The following is a 17,015-nucleotide window of genomic DNA, read 5'->3' as shown; positions in this document are numbered from 1 at the left end:
CATCCAAGGCTAATTTCTCCCAAGGTTTCATGGGCAATTCCACACATCTCAACGTAGGTTCCTTTGTAATCTTCACTTTATCACTATTGCTACAAGCATGACAATCACACACAAGATCTTCCAAATTCTTGTCCATTTCTGGCCACCAATAAAATTCTCATAGTCTACGCTTAGTCTGACTCCTACCTAGGTGTCCCTCATGTACAATTTTCAACAATTTTGATGTCAACAACATTGGTGGAACTATGCTATTTCTTCTTAAAATTTTGTCACCTTGCAAACTAAGTTCATCCTTAACAGTTATAAATTGTTCATGTACCATTTCTTCACTAGATCCATCCCAAGAATTCATAATCAGTTCTTTCACTTTCTTGTATTCCACATCCAACTCCAAAGCTTCTCTCCACTCTTCCTGATTAACAGCGAATTCACTGTCAATATTTACCACAGAATCTTCCAAAATGTACACATAAGCATCATCCTCTACAGGCATCCTAGAGAGACAATCTGCAATAACATTTCTATTCCCTCGCACATATTCAACCACAAAATTGTATTCTAAGACCGATAATAACCACCTCGATATACGGAGAGTCACACTTCCATCCATGGTTGAGTGTCTACCTGTCCTCTGCCCAGGTCCTCGTCGCCAAAATATGTAGTAATCCACTCAAAATTGAGTTAAAGTATCTTTTATTCAATACAAGTTAAGTACAGCAACCATCAGAAAGCCCACCAAATACTGGTATAAATTGGAACATTCACATTGACGCAATTCCACTGCATCATGACTGCATCATCTAATTCTAACCATTACCACACTTACAGACTGCTCGGTGTGCCCTCCCCCTTAAATTTGAAAATAGTATTAAAACATTTTTTCTGGATTTCACCACCAAAGTTCAGAAAAAAGGCCCTCAGGGAGCAGGAAATCAAATGAGGTATGATGTTTCCTGTGAAACTGCGTGTAGAAGCAGATGGAAAAAGCTGGTTCTTCACGGACCCCGCAAAAGCAATGGACTGGCTCGCTGGCTGGTGGAGAGTATGTGCGAAAGGAAGACCGGATCGGCAGGACCATTAAGGGCCAGAGAAGTAGAACAACAAGAATCTGTCTGCAATTTGGTGAACCTACACAGGTGGTCCCTGAAACCACTCCAGTAACCTGTACTCAGACTTGAGGTGTTGATAACCATCTCGGGGTATACACTGTGCCGCCTCACTATAAGGGGGCCTGAGGTGAGCTGGGTGATCGGCATTGACCTATCAACACATTGGTGTCTAGTATGACCCGGCCAACAGGACAGATGAACTGGAGAACCGCTGTCTGGGACGGTGATGAGTACATTCCACCGTATATACAGATTCTTGTAGCTTATCTGGAGATGGGAGGGGAGGGACGGGTTGAGCCTACGTTTCCTCCACTTCAGGGTTGGGAGGACGACGGGCACTCTGCACTGTTGTGGAAGCGGGTCACTGGATTCCATTATGTAGGGAGGCAGAGAGGGGGAGTTGGATAGTTTGTAGTTTGTGTGTAGCACAGCGATGCAACATTGATAGAAGTCAAAAATGACGTTTGATACCAATATCTGGGTGGTTGGCGACCTAATAATGGTACGTGGGGAGGGTTGTTTCTGTCTGCTTTCACACAGCGCTCTAGGGTTAATGTCAGGGCAAATTTACAATATGTGCCATCGCAAATTGAATTATCACCGTGACTCCTGGGGAAAGGGTGTTGCATTACTGACATACACGCTTCACACTCGTATTTCCACTATTGGGATCAAGCACGGAATTTAGGTTCCTCACATGGAACGTAAATGGGCTTGGGGACAAACTGACGCAAGGAATCGTCCTCCAATATCTAAAGAGACAGGCTTCCGATATGGCACTTTTGCAAGAGACCTACCTTATTGGTAATACGTGTGAGGCCCTAAACAGATGGGGTTATCAATTGATTGAACACGCGGAGTTTACCTCAGGCTCCTGTGGGCCAGGGATACTCCTGCAGAGAAATTGCCTCTACATGGTTAAGAAAACATGGACTGACGAACAGGGAACGTTTGTTGCGGTGTCTGGTTCCTGGGAGGGGAGAACACTCAACGTGCTTTCAGTCTATATCCTTCTGCATTGAGACAGTCTACCCTGCAAGACCTCAGTAAATGTATTCTTGACCTCCCAATTGGCACACGAGTAATCGGAGAAGACTTTAATCTGACAGTAGATGGTTCATTAGCTAGACTGCCCCCACGTAGAGATCCAACTTCTGGGTCCAAATTGGCCGAATTCCTATCAACCCAGGGCTTTGTTGACATATGGGGACAACTTAACCCCACGACCACACAATTCACCTTTCACTCCGTGGCCCATAACAGCCAATCGCAAATAGATTACATGCTTACTCACGCTGAGGATCTGCCCGTCTTTAGTGAGGCCCGCTGCCTTGCACATGGAATTTCAGATCACTCTCCTGTCTTGACCACGATGGCGGTGGGCCCCCAACCAAGGTGCCGACCCCGACTATAAATCTGTGGGCACTCCGACTACCCCATATCAAGGCGGCGTTAATCAAAGACACCAAATTATATTTGAAAGAAAACACTGGCTCGGTCACTTCATCCCAAGTCCTTTAGGGTGCATTTGGGGAGGTTATAAAGGGAAGAGCCCTTGCTTTAATGGTAAGCCGCAATACGAAACTGACGAAACGCATAGTCCAACTTGAGAAAGATATCATACAAGGGGAAAAAACATTTGCGCGGTCCCCTGACCAGGTGGAGCAGCAGTCACTAGAGGTTAAGATACTGGATTACTAACAGCTCTGCAGAGAGGTGGCTTGGGCATGGGCGAGAACATGTAAATTATTGGAGGCATTGAGATGGGTACATCAGTTACAAGGGCCCACCGGGGAAGAAATCACTGAACCCCGACAGATTGCAGAGACATTCGCCACCTACTTTGACTCGGTTCACACATCTGCCCGGACGGTCTCGTTACTGGCAGCGCGGGAACTTCACATCACAATCAAAGTCACCTGCCTATCGCAAGAGGACAAAGACTCCCTTGAGGGGGAACCTACAGAGGAGGAAATCCAGCAAGCCATCCCGGATATCTGCTCGAGCAAGGCCATGGGACCTAACAAACTCCCAATTGAGCTCTTTAGGCCAATGGCTTCAAAGTTAACTCCCTATCTCTGCCAGATGTATCTTGAGAGTAATGAGAGAGGGCTGCTGCCAGAGGAGATCCGGTTGGCCTCAATCGTAGTTATTCACAAACCGGGCAAACCAACTAATGATTGTAAGGCATTCAGACCCCTCTCTCTCCTTACGGTAGAAGTTAAGATTCTTGTGAAATTGTTGGCCAATAGACTCATCCCTCTGATCGCTGGGCTGATACACCCGGACCAGTCAGCTTTTATGCCTGGCCGGAATACCGCCTTAAATTTGCAACGCCTGCATAGGGTGCTGGGGAGGCAGTATACAATTAGGGAAGAAGTGGCTCTGATGTTCCTCGATGCCAAAATGACCTTTGATACCATCAAATGGAACTTTAGGTTTGCATTTCTGGAATGAATGGGCTTCGGGCCCAAGTTTACTAAATGCATCAAACTATTGTACACTAGCCCGATCGCTCAAGTAGTGGTGAACCCACATACATCCCGGCAATTCCAACTAGGCTGGGGAACTCGACAGGGGTGCCTTAGTGCTGGAACCACTGGCAGTCTGGGTGAGAGGAGACCCTCTGATTCGTGGACTTAAATGAACTGCCAGTCATGAGGATAGAATTTTGCTTTATGCGGACGATATACTGTTATATATGGCCTCTCCAGTGTCTACCCTTCATCGTATTCTTCACATCTTCCATATATTTGGCGAGCATTACGGGTACACAATAAATTGGTCTAAGTCACAACTATACCCACTGCAAGGCCCGTCCAAGCGTGTACCAAGGGACTATGATATCCCCGTGGCACTAGAAGGCTTCCGATATATAGGAATCTTTAGAACGACAGACCAAACCTGTTTTTATTGAACTAATTTGCAAGGACAGTTGATGCGTTTCCACTCGGACGTAAAACGCTGGCGTTCCCTTCCTTTGACCCTTCTGGGACGAGCCGCCCTCTTCAAAATGTTGGCATTGCCTCGCTTTCTCTATGATTTGCATAACACTCCTATTAAGATTCCAGACTCCTACTTCTCTGGTATTGATGCTGCTGTATGCACCTAGCTATGGAACGTCCAGGTACCACGCATTGAGATGCAGAAACTATCGGCGGGGTGGTATGATGGGGAAATTGCGCTCCCTGACCTTCGGCTACATTACCAGGCACCTCAACTAGTGGTGGGTAACAGTTGGGCTCACGGGGACCGGGGAGACCCGAGTCTCCGTACAGACTAGTGGCTCATGGGGCATGGTGGATACAACAAATAACTATACACAAACCCCAGGGAATTGGGTCTCACGGACCGACAGCACACACCATTGAAACTTGGCATACTGTCAATAAAAAACAGGACTGGCATAACAAAATTACACATGCAATCCCACCTGGGAACCTGAGCAATTGGGCGTTTGAGCACTTTTTACGATTTCGATAAATGGGACCCGATTGGTATTTCAACGGTGGGGGACATGTGAAATTCCAAGGGACTGGCCACCTTTGCGGATCAACAGAGGGAATATGACCTTGCACAATCTGAAACATTTAGATATCTACAGATCATCCATGCGCTTAAAACCACAGTGCTGGGGGGTGGTCCACTTCTTGAGGCCCACCAACTGGAGGACAGGTTTATACTTGACGCCATGGTTAGGAAGGCCATATCCCGCACATATAATGAATTAATAAATAACTGCCCGGATCTTTTAATGCACTTAGGGAAACATTGGGAGGCAGATTTGGATGAGCTGAAAGAGGATGATTGGCGGGGCACCTTGGCCCACCCTCGGGAGGTGGCCATCCCCATGCGACTGGCACAGTTAAAGAATCTGCACCGAGTCTATCTTGCTGCAGGGTCTTGGTTAAGATGGGCAGGAGGGTTGATTGTTACTGCCTCCGACAGTGTCGTCAGCAAGGGACTTTCTACCATTCCATCTGGGAGTGTCCAGTCACCCAAATATATTGGAAGGCTGTCGCTGAGCAAATGGAGAGTGCGGGAGGGGGGAGAAATTGATGGCAACCCCGAAACTATGCCTGCTAAATATATGGGAGGACACGGACCTCACCCAGACCGAGAAATCATGGATCATGGCTGGGTTATATGAGGATACATTCATTTTTTGTTAGGCAAGGGGAGATTAAGTGAAATGCCCAGAATCACAGTATGTTCAGTGTCATTGCCGAGACTCTAACCCAGTTCATCAGATTCAAGGTTGATCCGCTAGCCGTTAGGCCAACTCCTCTCCCTGGAGGGAAGAGATACCATTCTGTGCACATGAAAGAATTAGGGAATGGGATGGAAAAATACAGAAACTACCAGTACAGACCGATAAGGAGCATCAAGTGCTAGACAAAGAGCATCTTGCAAGAATAGACCATAAGAGAAGGAGGAGAATACCCCGCACAAAGAGATAGCAACAAGTGCAAAAAGAAAGCATCAAGAAGGAAATAAACCATCATGTATTAGAGAAAGCAGAAAGAGCAACATGCAGTTGACAGGAAGAGAACATCACATATCAAGAAGCATTCGTCTGCAGAGAAAGCATCAGGGAAGAGAAAGATATCCTGCAGAAGAGAAACCATCAAGCAGTAACAGGCAGAAGAGGGCATGAAGAGGAGAACACAAGAGTCAAGCAGCAGAAAGAGTATCAAACAGGAGAGACAGTGTCACAAGGACAAAAACTGGAGAAAGCAGAAGAAAAAGAGCATCAGGCAGAAGAAAGAACCACAAAGGTTCTGATGTGCACTATGTTCAAGCAGATCAAACAAGAGACACCACCAAGCAGCAGAAAGACATCACCAAAAAATTCACATACCCTCAAGTAGGTGCTGGGGCTTGTGGGCTGATGTCCTCACATTTGAGCTATCTTCCTCACATCCGAGAGCTTCTCCCATAAAGTACTCCTCAATCAGCTGAACGGTGGCATCAAGGGATGAGAGAGGGCGACGGCTTAGCCACTGCCCGGCACCGTCCGGCAGGATCTGGATGAATTGCTCCACTATTATTAGCTCCACAATATCATCAGGACTCCTGATCCCAGGTTTGAGCCACTTCCGACCCAAGGTGTTGAGCTGATGGGCCACCGTTTGAGGTCGTGCTCCTGCGGTGAATGCAAGGCTGCGGAACTTCTTACGATATCTGTCCTCACTCGCGCCTACATGCTCGAGGATCGCTTCCTTAAACTCATCATAGTCCTCAGTAACATGTGGTGGCAACGCTTGGATCATGGCCTGGAGCTTCCCTGAAAACAGCGGAGCCAGATGCCTGGGCCAGTCCTTTCGAGGCCATAGCGATTCCTCAGCCACACGCTCAAACGCGGACAGGAAGGCTTCCAGGTCACTCTCAAGCTCTAGTTGCATCTCCGTCTGGTGTGGACCGAAGGGATGCGAAAGAGGGTCCAGCTGAAAGGGTTGCATCTTCTTGTGGCCTTCTAGTGATGGAAACACTGATAGTCTCTGAAGCGTCCCCGAGTCTGATCCGATAGCATCCGTTCAGTATCCTCTCTCTTTTCAGAAGTGCCCTTCTTCAGGATGTCACACCTGGAGTGTCACGCAGCGGGGAAGCATGGAGATCTCCTGCTCTTGCACCAATGTCATCACTTCAGCGTGGTGTCCACTTCCACATCATATCTATGAGCAATGAGAGTAAATTCTAAGACTCCATATAGCATCTGCAACAACAAGAGAAATGGGTTACTAAACACATGGTCAGATCAATAAAACTCAACCCAAATGCTGTAATATTTGTTATAACGTCACTATAAGTGTCTGACCTCTCAGACCCTTCTTTTCACAGTCGTCCAGTCTCATCAGAGCTGATTCACAGTCTCTCCGCTCCCATCAGTCACTGCAGCCATGACACTCACACTGCACACTCCACCGTCTCACTCTGGTCAGCTATTACCGCCTTGAGTCTCACATTACACGCTCAGCTTCTTTTCAGCTGGTGCACATCATAATCCATCAGACAGGCCTGAGGGGCACACAATCAGATGAATAGTACTCTGGAAAAACCATCCTGGAGTGAAAAATTGGCCCCTCTTGCTGGGGAGAGAAGAGCATACAGGGTAGACGTCACAGCCTCTATCCCAGTATCCCCCTGCATCATTCACTTGAGATTTCTACTACAACATGTCACTCTTGGCTTCTCAGTGCACTTCGATCCACACCTAGAGTTGTGCTTGTGCTTACTGGAGTGGGTTGTGGTGTTGCAGGACCCCTCAAATGTAAATAACTCTCTGGGGGCCTGCGTAGTCAATCTGTCAGCTGTAAGACTTGTAATTAAAGGTTTCTTCTTGAAGGTCCTATTGAAAGTCTCATTCACTCTGCAGGACTGTGGTGCTAGAATGTCAACTATCTCAATACGATTGATACTGTCCTATGGAATGCTTGTTCACACCACGGTCATCCTGCCAGGCGATGCTACATTGACATGTCTCTTGATAATTCAATGTATTGAAGTGATATATATTCATCCTTGACCCTACCTTTTGCCCTATCGCTCTTCCTCTCTGTCTAAAGCCTCTTAGCATCCTTCTCAAATGTCATTGCCGATGGCCGTGGGCACCGTCACTGCCCATCTTCGGATTCCATGCCACTGGCACCTTCTGGACATCCCCTCATTCTCCTCGGATTCATTGGGCTTCTGACTGTTATTATAGGTCAAACCTATAGAAACACTGCTGTCCATCCGCTCTACTCGCTCTAACTCCAACATTGGACCACACGCCTTCAAAATAATCCATCCTCAATGTTGGACTTGGCCCTTCTGGCAGGTTCACCCCTAAACTTTTTGCTTTTTAATGGTGACCTGGTGATAGTGATTTTTGGTTTCTGCGCACTTTACCACTGTGTCCCAGGGTAAAGTGCGTGCATGTGGTGAGATTGGTCTGACCTCCCATAGGAATGCATAGGGAATGTATGTGTCCATGTTAGTTCCTGATGCGTGGGGAGTGCAGTTGCGAGTTTGGTATGTGCAGACTCGTGTGATTGAATGCTGCGCGATGATGTGTGCGGCGTGATTGTGTCTAGTGTGGAAGTGCCACTTCTAGAAGTTGGCCTGTCTGTGTATAAAAGGTAAAATGACTGGCTGGCTTGTGATTGGCTGGAGCTGGCTGGTGTGACAGGCTCCAGGAGTCAGGATTGGTCTGCCCCAGGGGTGAATGGGAGATCTGCATGTTGATGGCTGGGGAGGAGTGCACCTGGGACCTGAATAGGCTCCACACAATGCTGGCTCCGCCCCCTGTGGTGCGTCTAATGTCCCTAGCCTGGCCAGTAAATGGAAAGGGTGGCTGAGTAGAACAAAGTGCTCCAAAACCAGTTGCATCTGGTTTTACCTTTACCCTGCACCTAAGAAAAAAGGAATCCTGTGTATAAGAAGAGGCTGTGACCTCTTGAAAAATGTTCTCTGTTCCTTCCGGACTGGAGGGGGCCTGCTGCTGCTGGGCGCCAGGAGGACCGCCACTAGGACTGCCTTCCTGCCTGGAGGGCCCAGTGAGCTGGTCCCTGGGCCCAGCCTTTGCCCCCTCTTGCTTTTTCCTTCCTAGAGACTTTCCTGGACTGTGGGGATCCCTGCCTGCCAGCCCCTGGGAAGAGATAGCCTCCCCCTGCTGGAAATAGCGCATTCGCACCGCTGGAGCGGTGATCCCTGCCCTAAGGGATCCCCCAGCGTGTGGGAAGATCCCCCTTGGTTGCATTTCCAAGCCGGTGCCCACCCAGCATTTTCCCAGCAAGATTGCCGTTTTTAACACAGGTGCCCACCCCTCTTGTGAGTGTTTTCGCGGGGTCTACCCCGCTGCTGCTGTGTTTTTTTGGACTCGAGGGAGCATACCCCTCGGTTGATTTATCCCCCAGCCTGCAGTGCCTGGAGGGGCCACCGTGCTGCCCGAGGTGACCCGGAAGTACTGCCTCCAAAAACCAGATGTCAACGGGAGCCCACCCCGCGCTCCGGTGTCAGGTTGAAAAGTGCCGGCGAGATCAAGGAGAAGAGCCCGTGACGGGCAGCAGCAGTAGAGGCGGGGCAGAGGGGGCCCGAAGCACATTGTCGGTGCCTGCCCCCGCCGCAGTGAGAGGAGTCGCGCCGCTCTACCCCACCAGCAGAGACCCGGTGAGTGAAGATCCAGGCTGTTGGGTTCGGGGAGGTGCGGGGATCCTCGCACCGATCACCGAGCGGCCCCGACTGGCAGTGTGCCGCTCCCACGAAGCTCCCTAGTACTAAGGGGAGAGGGGGCATATTTCTTTTCAGAGCCCGGTGGCTCCAAAGCGAGAAAGAGGCTCAGGGGGAATTTGTAATTTGGAGCCCCGAAGCTCCTAGGGTCCATTGTCTTCTCGAGTCCCCAGAGCGGGACTCCATCGAGCGTGGGGGCATTGTTGATGGTAGAGCGGCCCCGGCTGGCAGCGGGCCGCTCCCACGTTGTCCCGCAGTCCTTTCCCGAGCCCACGAGAGGCTCCAATGTGTGGGGCATATTTGTTTTAGAGCCCAAGAGGCTCAAGGGGGCATTTGTGTATCTTGAGTCCCCCGAGCGGGACTCCAACCAAGGCACAGCATTGTACAGAGCCCACGAGGCACCCTCCATAATCTCTGGGATTGATGAAGTAGATTGGGAACACAGCGGACTGGAGGGCTACACAGTAGAGCAGTTGAGAAGATACTGTCAGAAGTTCAGAGGTGCCCTAACAGGATGCAAAAAGAAAGCCTAATACATCAAGGCGCTGAGAGCCTGGAAGGAGTCAAGGGAGCCACAGAATGCGGTGGTAGTGAAACTACCAGAAGGCATTGTGGATTTCGGCAGAGTCCGGTCGTCAGAGGAGCTGGCAGACAGGGCAACAAACCGGGCACATGAAGTGGAGATGGCAAAATTAAATGGACACATGGAAATGGAGAAACAAAGATTGGCAATGGAAGAAAAGAAGCTCCAGATGGAGCATGACATGAGAGTGAAGGTGTTGGAGCTGAAAGCGAAAAGTTTGGAAACAACTCCCTCTGGTGGCAGCACAACGCCGGTGCAGTTAGAGTCAAGGGTGTACATGCCTAAGGATGTGGTAAAGGAATACTTTAAGGGGATGACATAGGGCAGGGGTTCAGAGCCTATGAGGTAGCTATGTCCTCCCACCGGGTACCTGAGAGAGATTGGGGAGCGGGGTTGTGAGGGCGGTTCCTTAGCGAAGGGCGGGACACACTGCTAGACTTACCCTCTGAAGTATACAATTCTTATTCTCACATGAAAGATGCCTTAATGACCAGGTTTGGGTTAACTCCTGGTTCGCTCCTTGGTGGGTGGACATTTTACCAAGGGCGACGGCCTAGTCTCCCCGCACCTCCCTGACTATAAAAGGGCGGGACTCCTAGCGCTCGAGAGATTGACTACAAACCTCATCGCGCTAACGGGTGTACTAGTAACGCATTGGGACGAGTGTTTTAACATTGTGTTTTAATATAATAACACTGCAACTTTTAAATAACAGAATCTTTTAAAAATTGTTGAGCACTTTATTTTGAATAATTGAATCACTGTAATTGCTAGCGCTACTCCCCGGTCCACCGCAGCGATCTTAGGCTGTTTGTGTGGAGGGAGGAAAGCGCTAGTGCTGCCGGATCGCTCCTTGGTGGGTGGACATTTTACCAAGGGCGACGGTCTAGTCTCCCCACACCTCCTAATCTTTATAAGCCTCCACCCCCAGCGCAGCGGTAACGCGCAGCGGGAGCACCTCAGACGCGCCGAAGAGGCGCCAAAGAGAAGCCAGTCTGCGCCAGTCCGCGTTCAGACGCTTCAGGCTTCGTGGCCAGGCACCATGGTAGGTTCGCGCATTTCTTACAGTGCTTCTTCGTTGCACGCTCTACGACCCACTTCCAATCATTGTTGCATGATTTCTGTCCCTCCTTACCCGACTAATATACGCTGCAAATCCTGTAATTGGAGCTTACTCTCTCTGAACATAGGGACACAAGCCAGTAAACATCAGTCTTCACATAATATAAAAATGCTGCTTCTTAATTGTCGCTCTCTCCCTAAACATCATATAGAACTGGCACTATTGATTGAGGAATACAATCCAGATGCCCTTTTCTTAACTGAGACTTGGCTGCAGCTCCAAAACGATCCTACTGTAGTTTGGGCCATCCCCCAAGGCTATACCATTAAACGCCTTGATCGCCAGTTAGGCAGGGGTGGGGGACTGGCTATCATTTATAAGGACATCTACAGCTGTCGTGTTACTTCCTCAAACTCTTTAACATGTGAAAGCTTATACTTTTCTTTATATCTTTCCTCCACAAGCACCTTCTCTGGAATCTTAGTCTATCGACCACCGGGCTCTCCCGGCGACTTCATTTCCGACATAACAGACTTAGTCGCCAATTCTGTGCTTACCTCAGCCAACTTCACTTTGTTAGGTGACCTAAATTTGCATTTAGACAACCCTCTTGATGCCGCTGCCAACAATCTTCGTTTAAACCTTCAGGCTATCGACCTGACTCAAAAGGGGTTTCAAGCGACACATAACAGGGGTCATCTTTTGGATCATATCTTTAGCAACTTAGATAAGCTCTCAGTGGAAACGCCGGTGCCACTGCCTTGGTCGGACCACTTCTTAGTCCCCCTCACATGGTCTATTAATACTCCTATTACTGGTCAAATTCATGCCAGGCATTGGGGTAGGAAATGGAATGCTCTTTCGCTTCCCACATGGGAACAGGCCCTCTCTGAACAGCCGCCCCGGAAAACGACGAATCCTGTTCTAGCAGTTCTTAATTTCCACAATTGGATTTCTAGCACACTTGATTTAGTCCTCCCGAAGTGTTCTCTGCAAACAATAAAAAGACCTAAAGTCGCTCCATGGTACTCTCCTGCCCTTAGGCTGTTGAAACAAGCCTGCCGGAAAGCAGAGAGAGCATGGAGGAAAGACCGCTCTCAACTTAAGAGTTCAGAGTACAGATCAGCTATAAGGCACTATAAGAGCCAGATAAAACTTGCCCAGGCTGACTTTTATGAAACCAAAATTAGTATGGCAGCCAACTCCCCGAGGGAAATTTTTAAAATTGCAAAATCTTTGATATCCCCTCCATATGAAGGACCACCATCAGAGGGTTTACAGGCCCGCTGTGAGGATCTTGCCACCTTCTTCTCTCAGAAGATTCAGGCCATTTACTCCCAACTTGCGATAAATGGCAATGGCATATCCTCCTCCTCTGTCTCGGACTCAGACTCGCATGTGCCATGCTCTCTGGTCATGTTTCCGCTCCTGGATTCCAATACCTTCGATACTTTGGTCCAGAAGGTCACCTCAGGATCACCTAATGACCCAGCCCCGCCCCAGACCCTAGTGAAAGCAATGGACGCCATTCGCCCGTCTATGCTGGAGGTTCTGAATACCTCTGTTACCTCCAACTCTGTCCCTTCTACGTGGAAGTGTGCGTTGGTTAGGGATTTGCTGAAAAAGCCGAACTTGGATTCCAACAACTTATCCAATTTCCGCCCTATCTCGCTGCTTCCGTGGATGAGTAAGCTGCTGGAGAGACATATCAACAAAACATTAGGGGACTACTTGGAGTCCAATAAACTTCTACAGGTCTCCCAAACAGGGTTCCGTCCTCAGCATGGCACTGAGACCGCCCTCCTGGCGGTCACAGAGGCTGCCAGAACAATAATGGACCAAGGTGGAAAAACTGCCATCATACTGCTGGACCTCAGTGCCGCGTTCGACACTGTTAACCATGCCACATTACTACACCGTTTGAAGGGCATGGGGGTGTCGGGCGCGGCCCTGAAGTGGCTGACCTCTTTTTTAGAGGCACGCTTTTTCTAGGTATTTGAAGGCGAGGTGGTTTCATCCAAGCATCCGCTCAGCTGTGGGGTTCCTCAGGGCTCCTCCCTGAGCCCCACACTATTTAATGTTTATATGCAGCCTCTAGAGAAGATAGTTCTCCCTTTCGGTGTACGGATTGTCACCTACGCTGACCATACCCAACTTGTGGTCTCTTTGGACCACAAGGAGGGTTCGTCTAACACCCTGGGCCCGTGTCTAGAGGCTGTTGCTGAGTGGATGCAACTCTCCCATCTCAAACTCAATGGGGAGAAGACCGAGATAATGTTACTAGGTAACCCCTCTCCTACCTCCCTGTCGCTGAATTGGCCTTCGTGTCTCGGTGCTCCTCCTCCCCCAAAAGACCAGATAAAGAGCTTAGGAATCTGGCTGGATAGAGCACTGGATTTCTCGGTCCAAGCCACTAAAACAGGCTCTGTTTGCGTGGGGCTGATGAAAATGCTCAGGAAAGTGCTCCCCCTACTTCCATTCCAGGCGAGAAGGGTCATGGTACAGGCCCTGATACTCTCTCGCCTGGATTATGGAAATGTTTTATATCTAGGGGCTCCGGCAACAGTGACAAAAAAACTCCAAGTCACTCAAAACTGTGCCGCGCGCTTACTGTTTAACATCCCTCGCTGGCGGTCAGCGAGAACTGCCCTAAAAGAGCTTCATTGGCTCCCAGTTGCTGCCAGACACTGTTTAAGGCCATGTGCACTCTGCACAAATCTTTTCATCAAACTGGCCCGGCAGTGCTGCACCCCCTGGTATCGCCTTATGTGCCGCCTAGAACTCTTCGCTCGGCTTCTCTGCATCTGGCAACTACGGCAAAAATCAAGAAAGCCCGTTGGGGTGGCCGTTCATTCACTTGCTTAGCGGCGAAGGCATGGAGTTCATTGCCCCTACCCCTCAGACAGAACGACAACCTGATGTCATTTAGGAGAGACTTAAAAACCTACCTGTTCTCAAAAGCGTACTAACTCTGCCCGCAGCCCTACACAGTAATCAATAATTAGCGCTGCGAGGCCTCCGGGTAGTTATGCGCTATATAAGTGGAATTTTTCATTTCATTTCATTTCAACTCCTGAAATGTATAGACAGAGGTTCAGGCGTTGTACTAAGATTCCTGGGAGTACGTATGTGGAGTATGTAACCTTTTTCTGCAGAGCACTGCATGGTTGGGTGAAGGGTAGCAAAGTGGATAATTTTCAAGGGCATCTTGATTTAATGGCATGGGAACACTTGTCCAGTAATTGTTTTCCTGAGCTCCGCCAGCACCCGATCGATAGCAAGTTGTCCAACCCGAGGAAGCTCGCTGAGAAGGCGGACCACTGACTCAGCACCAGGGTCCACAAGGTTCCAGTGGGAGACTCAGCCAAAGGTGGGCAGGGTCCCCAGTCAAAGAGTGGGGGGGACAGGGGTAAACAGAAAGGGTTCCAAAAAGGCCCCCAAAGTAATCCCCAAGGAAACCAAGGGAAAGGTTCTCAGCCTCCCACACCCCCGAGACCGACCCGGGCCCCGACAGGTAAACGTGTTCAGAGAGGGCCCATCGCCTGTTTCAGGTGTGGTGACCAGGGTCACATTGCCACTGATCCTAAGTGTTGCATGTTTGGAAAACCCGCACCCACTTCTGCTCCCCCCAAGCAAATAGCTAGTGTTAATTTTGGGGAGGAAGTAGCCGTCCAAGGGGATGGGAATCCTGTTCAGATGACCCTAGTCTCTTTAGGAGACAGCGAGATGGCCCCAGAAAACTATTTACCCTCTAACACTAAGAAATATGGTCAAGTAGTGACCGTCAATGGAAAGAAAGTAGAGGCTCCTAGAGACACAGGAGCCAGTGTGACTGCAGTCCAGAGGCACCTGGTGTCTCAAGAGCAGGTTGTACCCCATGCCTACTGTAGGGTATCAATGCTGACAACTCAGAGAGTCAATGTCCAATGGCTCAGGTTCCCTTTGAGTGGTGGGGGGGGGGTCTCTGGAACTCTGCAGGTTGTTGTGAGAACTGCCATGCCTGTAGACTGTTTGCTAGGGAATGACCTGGAGAGCTCCCCTTGGGAAAAGGTGGAGAAGACGGCTCACCTGCGGATGGTGGGTCCACCCGACTGGGCATGTGTGACCACCCGGTCAATGGCAGCCAGTAGCCTCTCATCCTCAGCCCATCTCTCCGCTCAGCCCCTCTCTCCCCTCTGCCCCTCTCTCCCCTCAGCCCCTCTCGCCCCTCAGCCCCTCTCTCCCCTCAGCCCCTCTCTCCCCTCAGCCCCTCTCTCCCCTCAGCCCCTCTCTCCCCTCAGCCCCTTCTCTCCCCTCAGCCCCTTCTCCCCCCTCAGCCCCTCTCACCCCTCAGCCCCTCTCGCCCCTCTGCCCCTCTCGCCCCTCAGCCCCTCTCGCCCCTCAGCCCCTCTCGCCCCTCAGCCCCTCTCTCCCCTCAGCCCCTCTCTCCCCTCAGCCCCTTCTCTCCCCTCAGCTCCTTCTCTCCCCTCAGCTCCTTCTCTCCCCTCAGCTCCTTCTCACCCCTCAGCCCCTCTCACCCCTCAGCCCCTCTCTCCCCTCAGCCCCTCTCTCCCCTCAGCCCCTTCTCACTCCTCAGCCCCTCTCACCCCTCAGCCCCTCTCCCCTCAGCCCCTCTCACCCTCAGTCCCTCTCACCCTCAGCCCCTCTCACCCCTCAGCCCCTCTCACCCCTCATCTCCTCTCTCCCCTCTCACCCTCAGTCCCTCTCACCCTCAGCCCCTCTCACCCTCAGCCCCTCTCACCCTCAGCCCCTCTCACCCTCAGCCCCTCTCACCCTCAGCCCCTCTCACCCTCAGCCCCTCTCACCCTCAGCCCCTCTCACCCCTCAGCCCCTCTCACCCCTCAGCCCCTCTCACCCCTCAGCCCCTCACCCCTCAGCCCCTCTCGCCCCTCTCACCCCTCAGCCCCTCTCACCCCTCAGCCCCTCTCACCCCTCAGCCCCTCTCACCCCTCAGTCCCTCTCTCCCCTCAGTCCCTCTCACCCCTCAGTCCCTCTCACCCCTCAGTCCCTCTCACCCCTCAGTCCCTCTCACCCCTCAGTCCCTCTCACCCCTCAGTCCCTCTCACCCCTCAGTCCCTCTCACCCTCAGCCCCTCTCCCCTCATCCCCTCAGCCCTTCTCACCCTCAGCCCCTCCTCACCCTCAGGTCCAGCCCCTCTCACCCCTCAGCCCCTCCTCACCCTCAGCCCCTCCTCACCCTCAGCCCCTCTCACTCTCAGCCCCTCTCACCCTCAGCCCCTCTCACCCTCAGGTCCAGCCCCTCTCACCCCTCAGCCCCTCCTCACCCCTCAGCCCCTCCTCACCCCTCAGCCCCTCCTCACCCTCAGCCCCTCCTCACCCTCAGCCCCTCCTCACCCTCAGCCCCTCTCACCCTCAGCCCCTCTCACCCTCAGCCCCTCTCACCCTCAGCCCCTCTCTCCCTCAGCCCCCCTCAGCCCCTTCCCCCCCTCAGCCCCTTCTCTCCCTCAGCCCCTGTCTCCTTCTCCTCCTCTCACCCTCAGGTCCAGCCCCCCTCACCCCTCACCTTGATCTCCTCTCCCCGTCCCTCCCTCTCACCCCTCAGCCCCTCTCCCTCCTCAGCCCCTCTCCCCCTCAGCCCCTCTCTCTCTCAGCCCCTCTCCCCCTCAGCCCCTCTCCCCCTCAGCCCCTCTCACCCCTCAGCCCCTCTCTCCCCTCATCCCTTCTTGCCCTCAGACCCTCTCGCCCTCAGGTCCAGCCCCTCTCACCCATCTCCCTCCTCAGCCCCTCTCCCCCTCAGCCCCTCTCTCTCTCAGCCCCCCTCAGCCCCTCTCTACCCTCAGCCCCTTCTCACTCCTCAGCCCCTCTCACCCCTCAGCCCCTCTCACCCCTCAGCCCCTCTCACCCCTCAGCCCCTCTCACCCCTCAGCCCCTCTCTCCCCTCAGCCCCTTCTCACCCTTCAGCCCCTTCTCACTCCTCAGCCCCTCTCTACCCTCAGCCCCTTCTCAGTCCTCAGCCCCTAACCCCTCATCCCCTCTCTCCCCTCATCCCCTCTCTCCCCTTTCACCCTCAGTCCCTCTCATCCTCAGCC

At 51.6% G+C, this 17,015-nt stretch overlaps 1 protein-coding gene across 1 annotated transcript in view; it reads right to left on the bottom strand.

Annotated features, from left to right (window-relative positions):
* LOC147736749 (uncharacterized) overlaps positions 1-6,799 on the bottom strand; it is a 190,148-nt gene extending 183,349 nt beyond the window's left edge. The window contains exon 1 of the mRNA XM_086952689.1: positions 5,971-6,799. Coding sequence (XP_086808815.1) covers positions 5,971-6,571 — 601 coding nt within the window. The 5' untranslated portion in view covers positions 6,572-6,799. The remainder of the gene's footprint in view (positions 1-5,970) is intronic.
* Positions 6,800-17,015: the final 10,216 nt, after the last annotated feature.

This window comes from Lissotriton vulgaris, chromosome 1_2, assembly GCF_964263255.1.
Source record: "Lissotriton vulgaris chromosome 1_2, aLisVul1.2, whole genome shotgun sequence".
Lineage (NCBI taxonomy): Eukaryota > Metazoa > Chordata > Amphibia > Caudata > Salamandridae > Lissotriton > Lissotriton vulgaris.
Note: the sequence above shows the minus strand (reverse complement) of the source record. Positions and strands in the feature narration are given on the sequence as shown.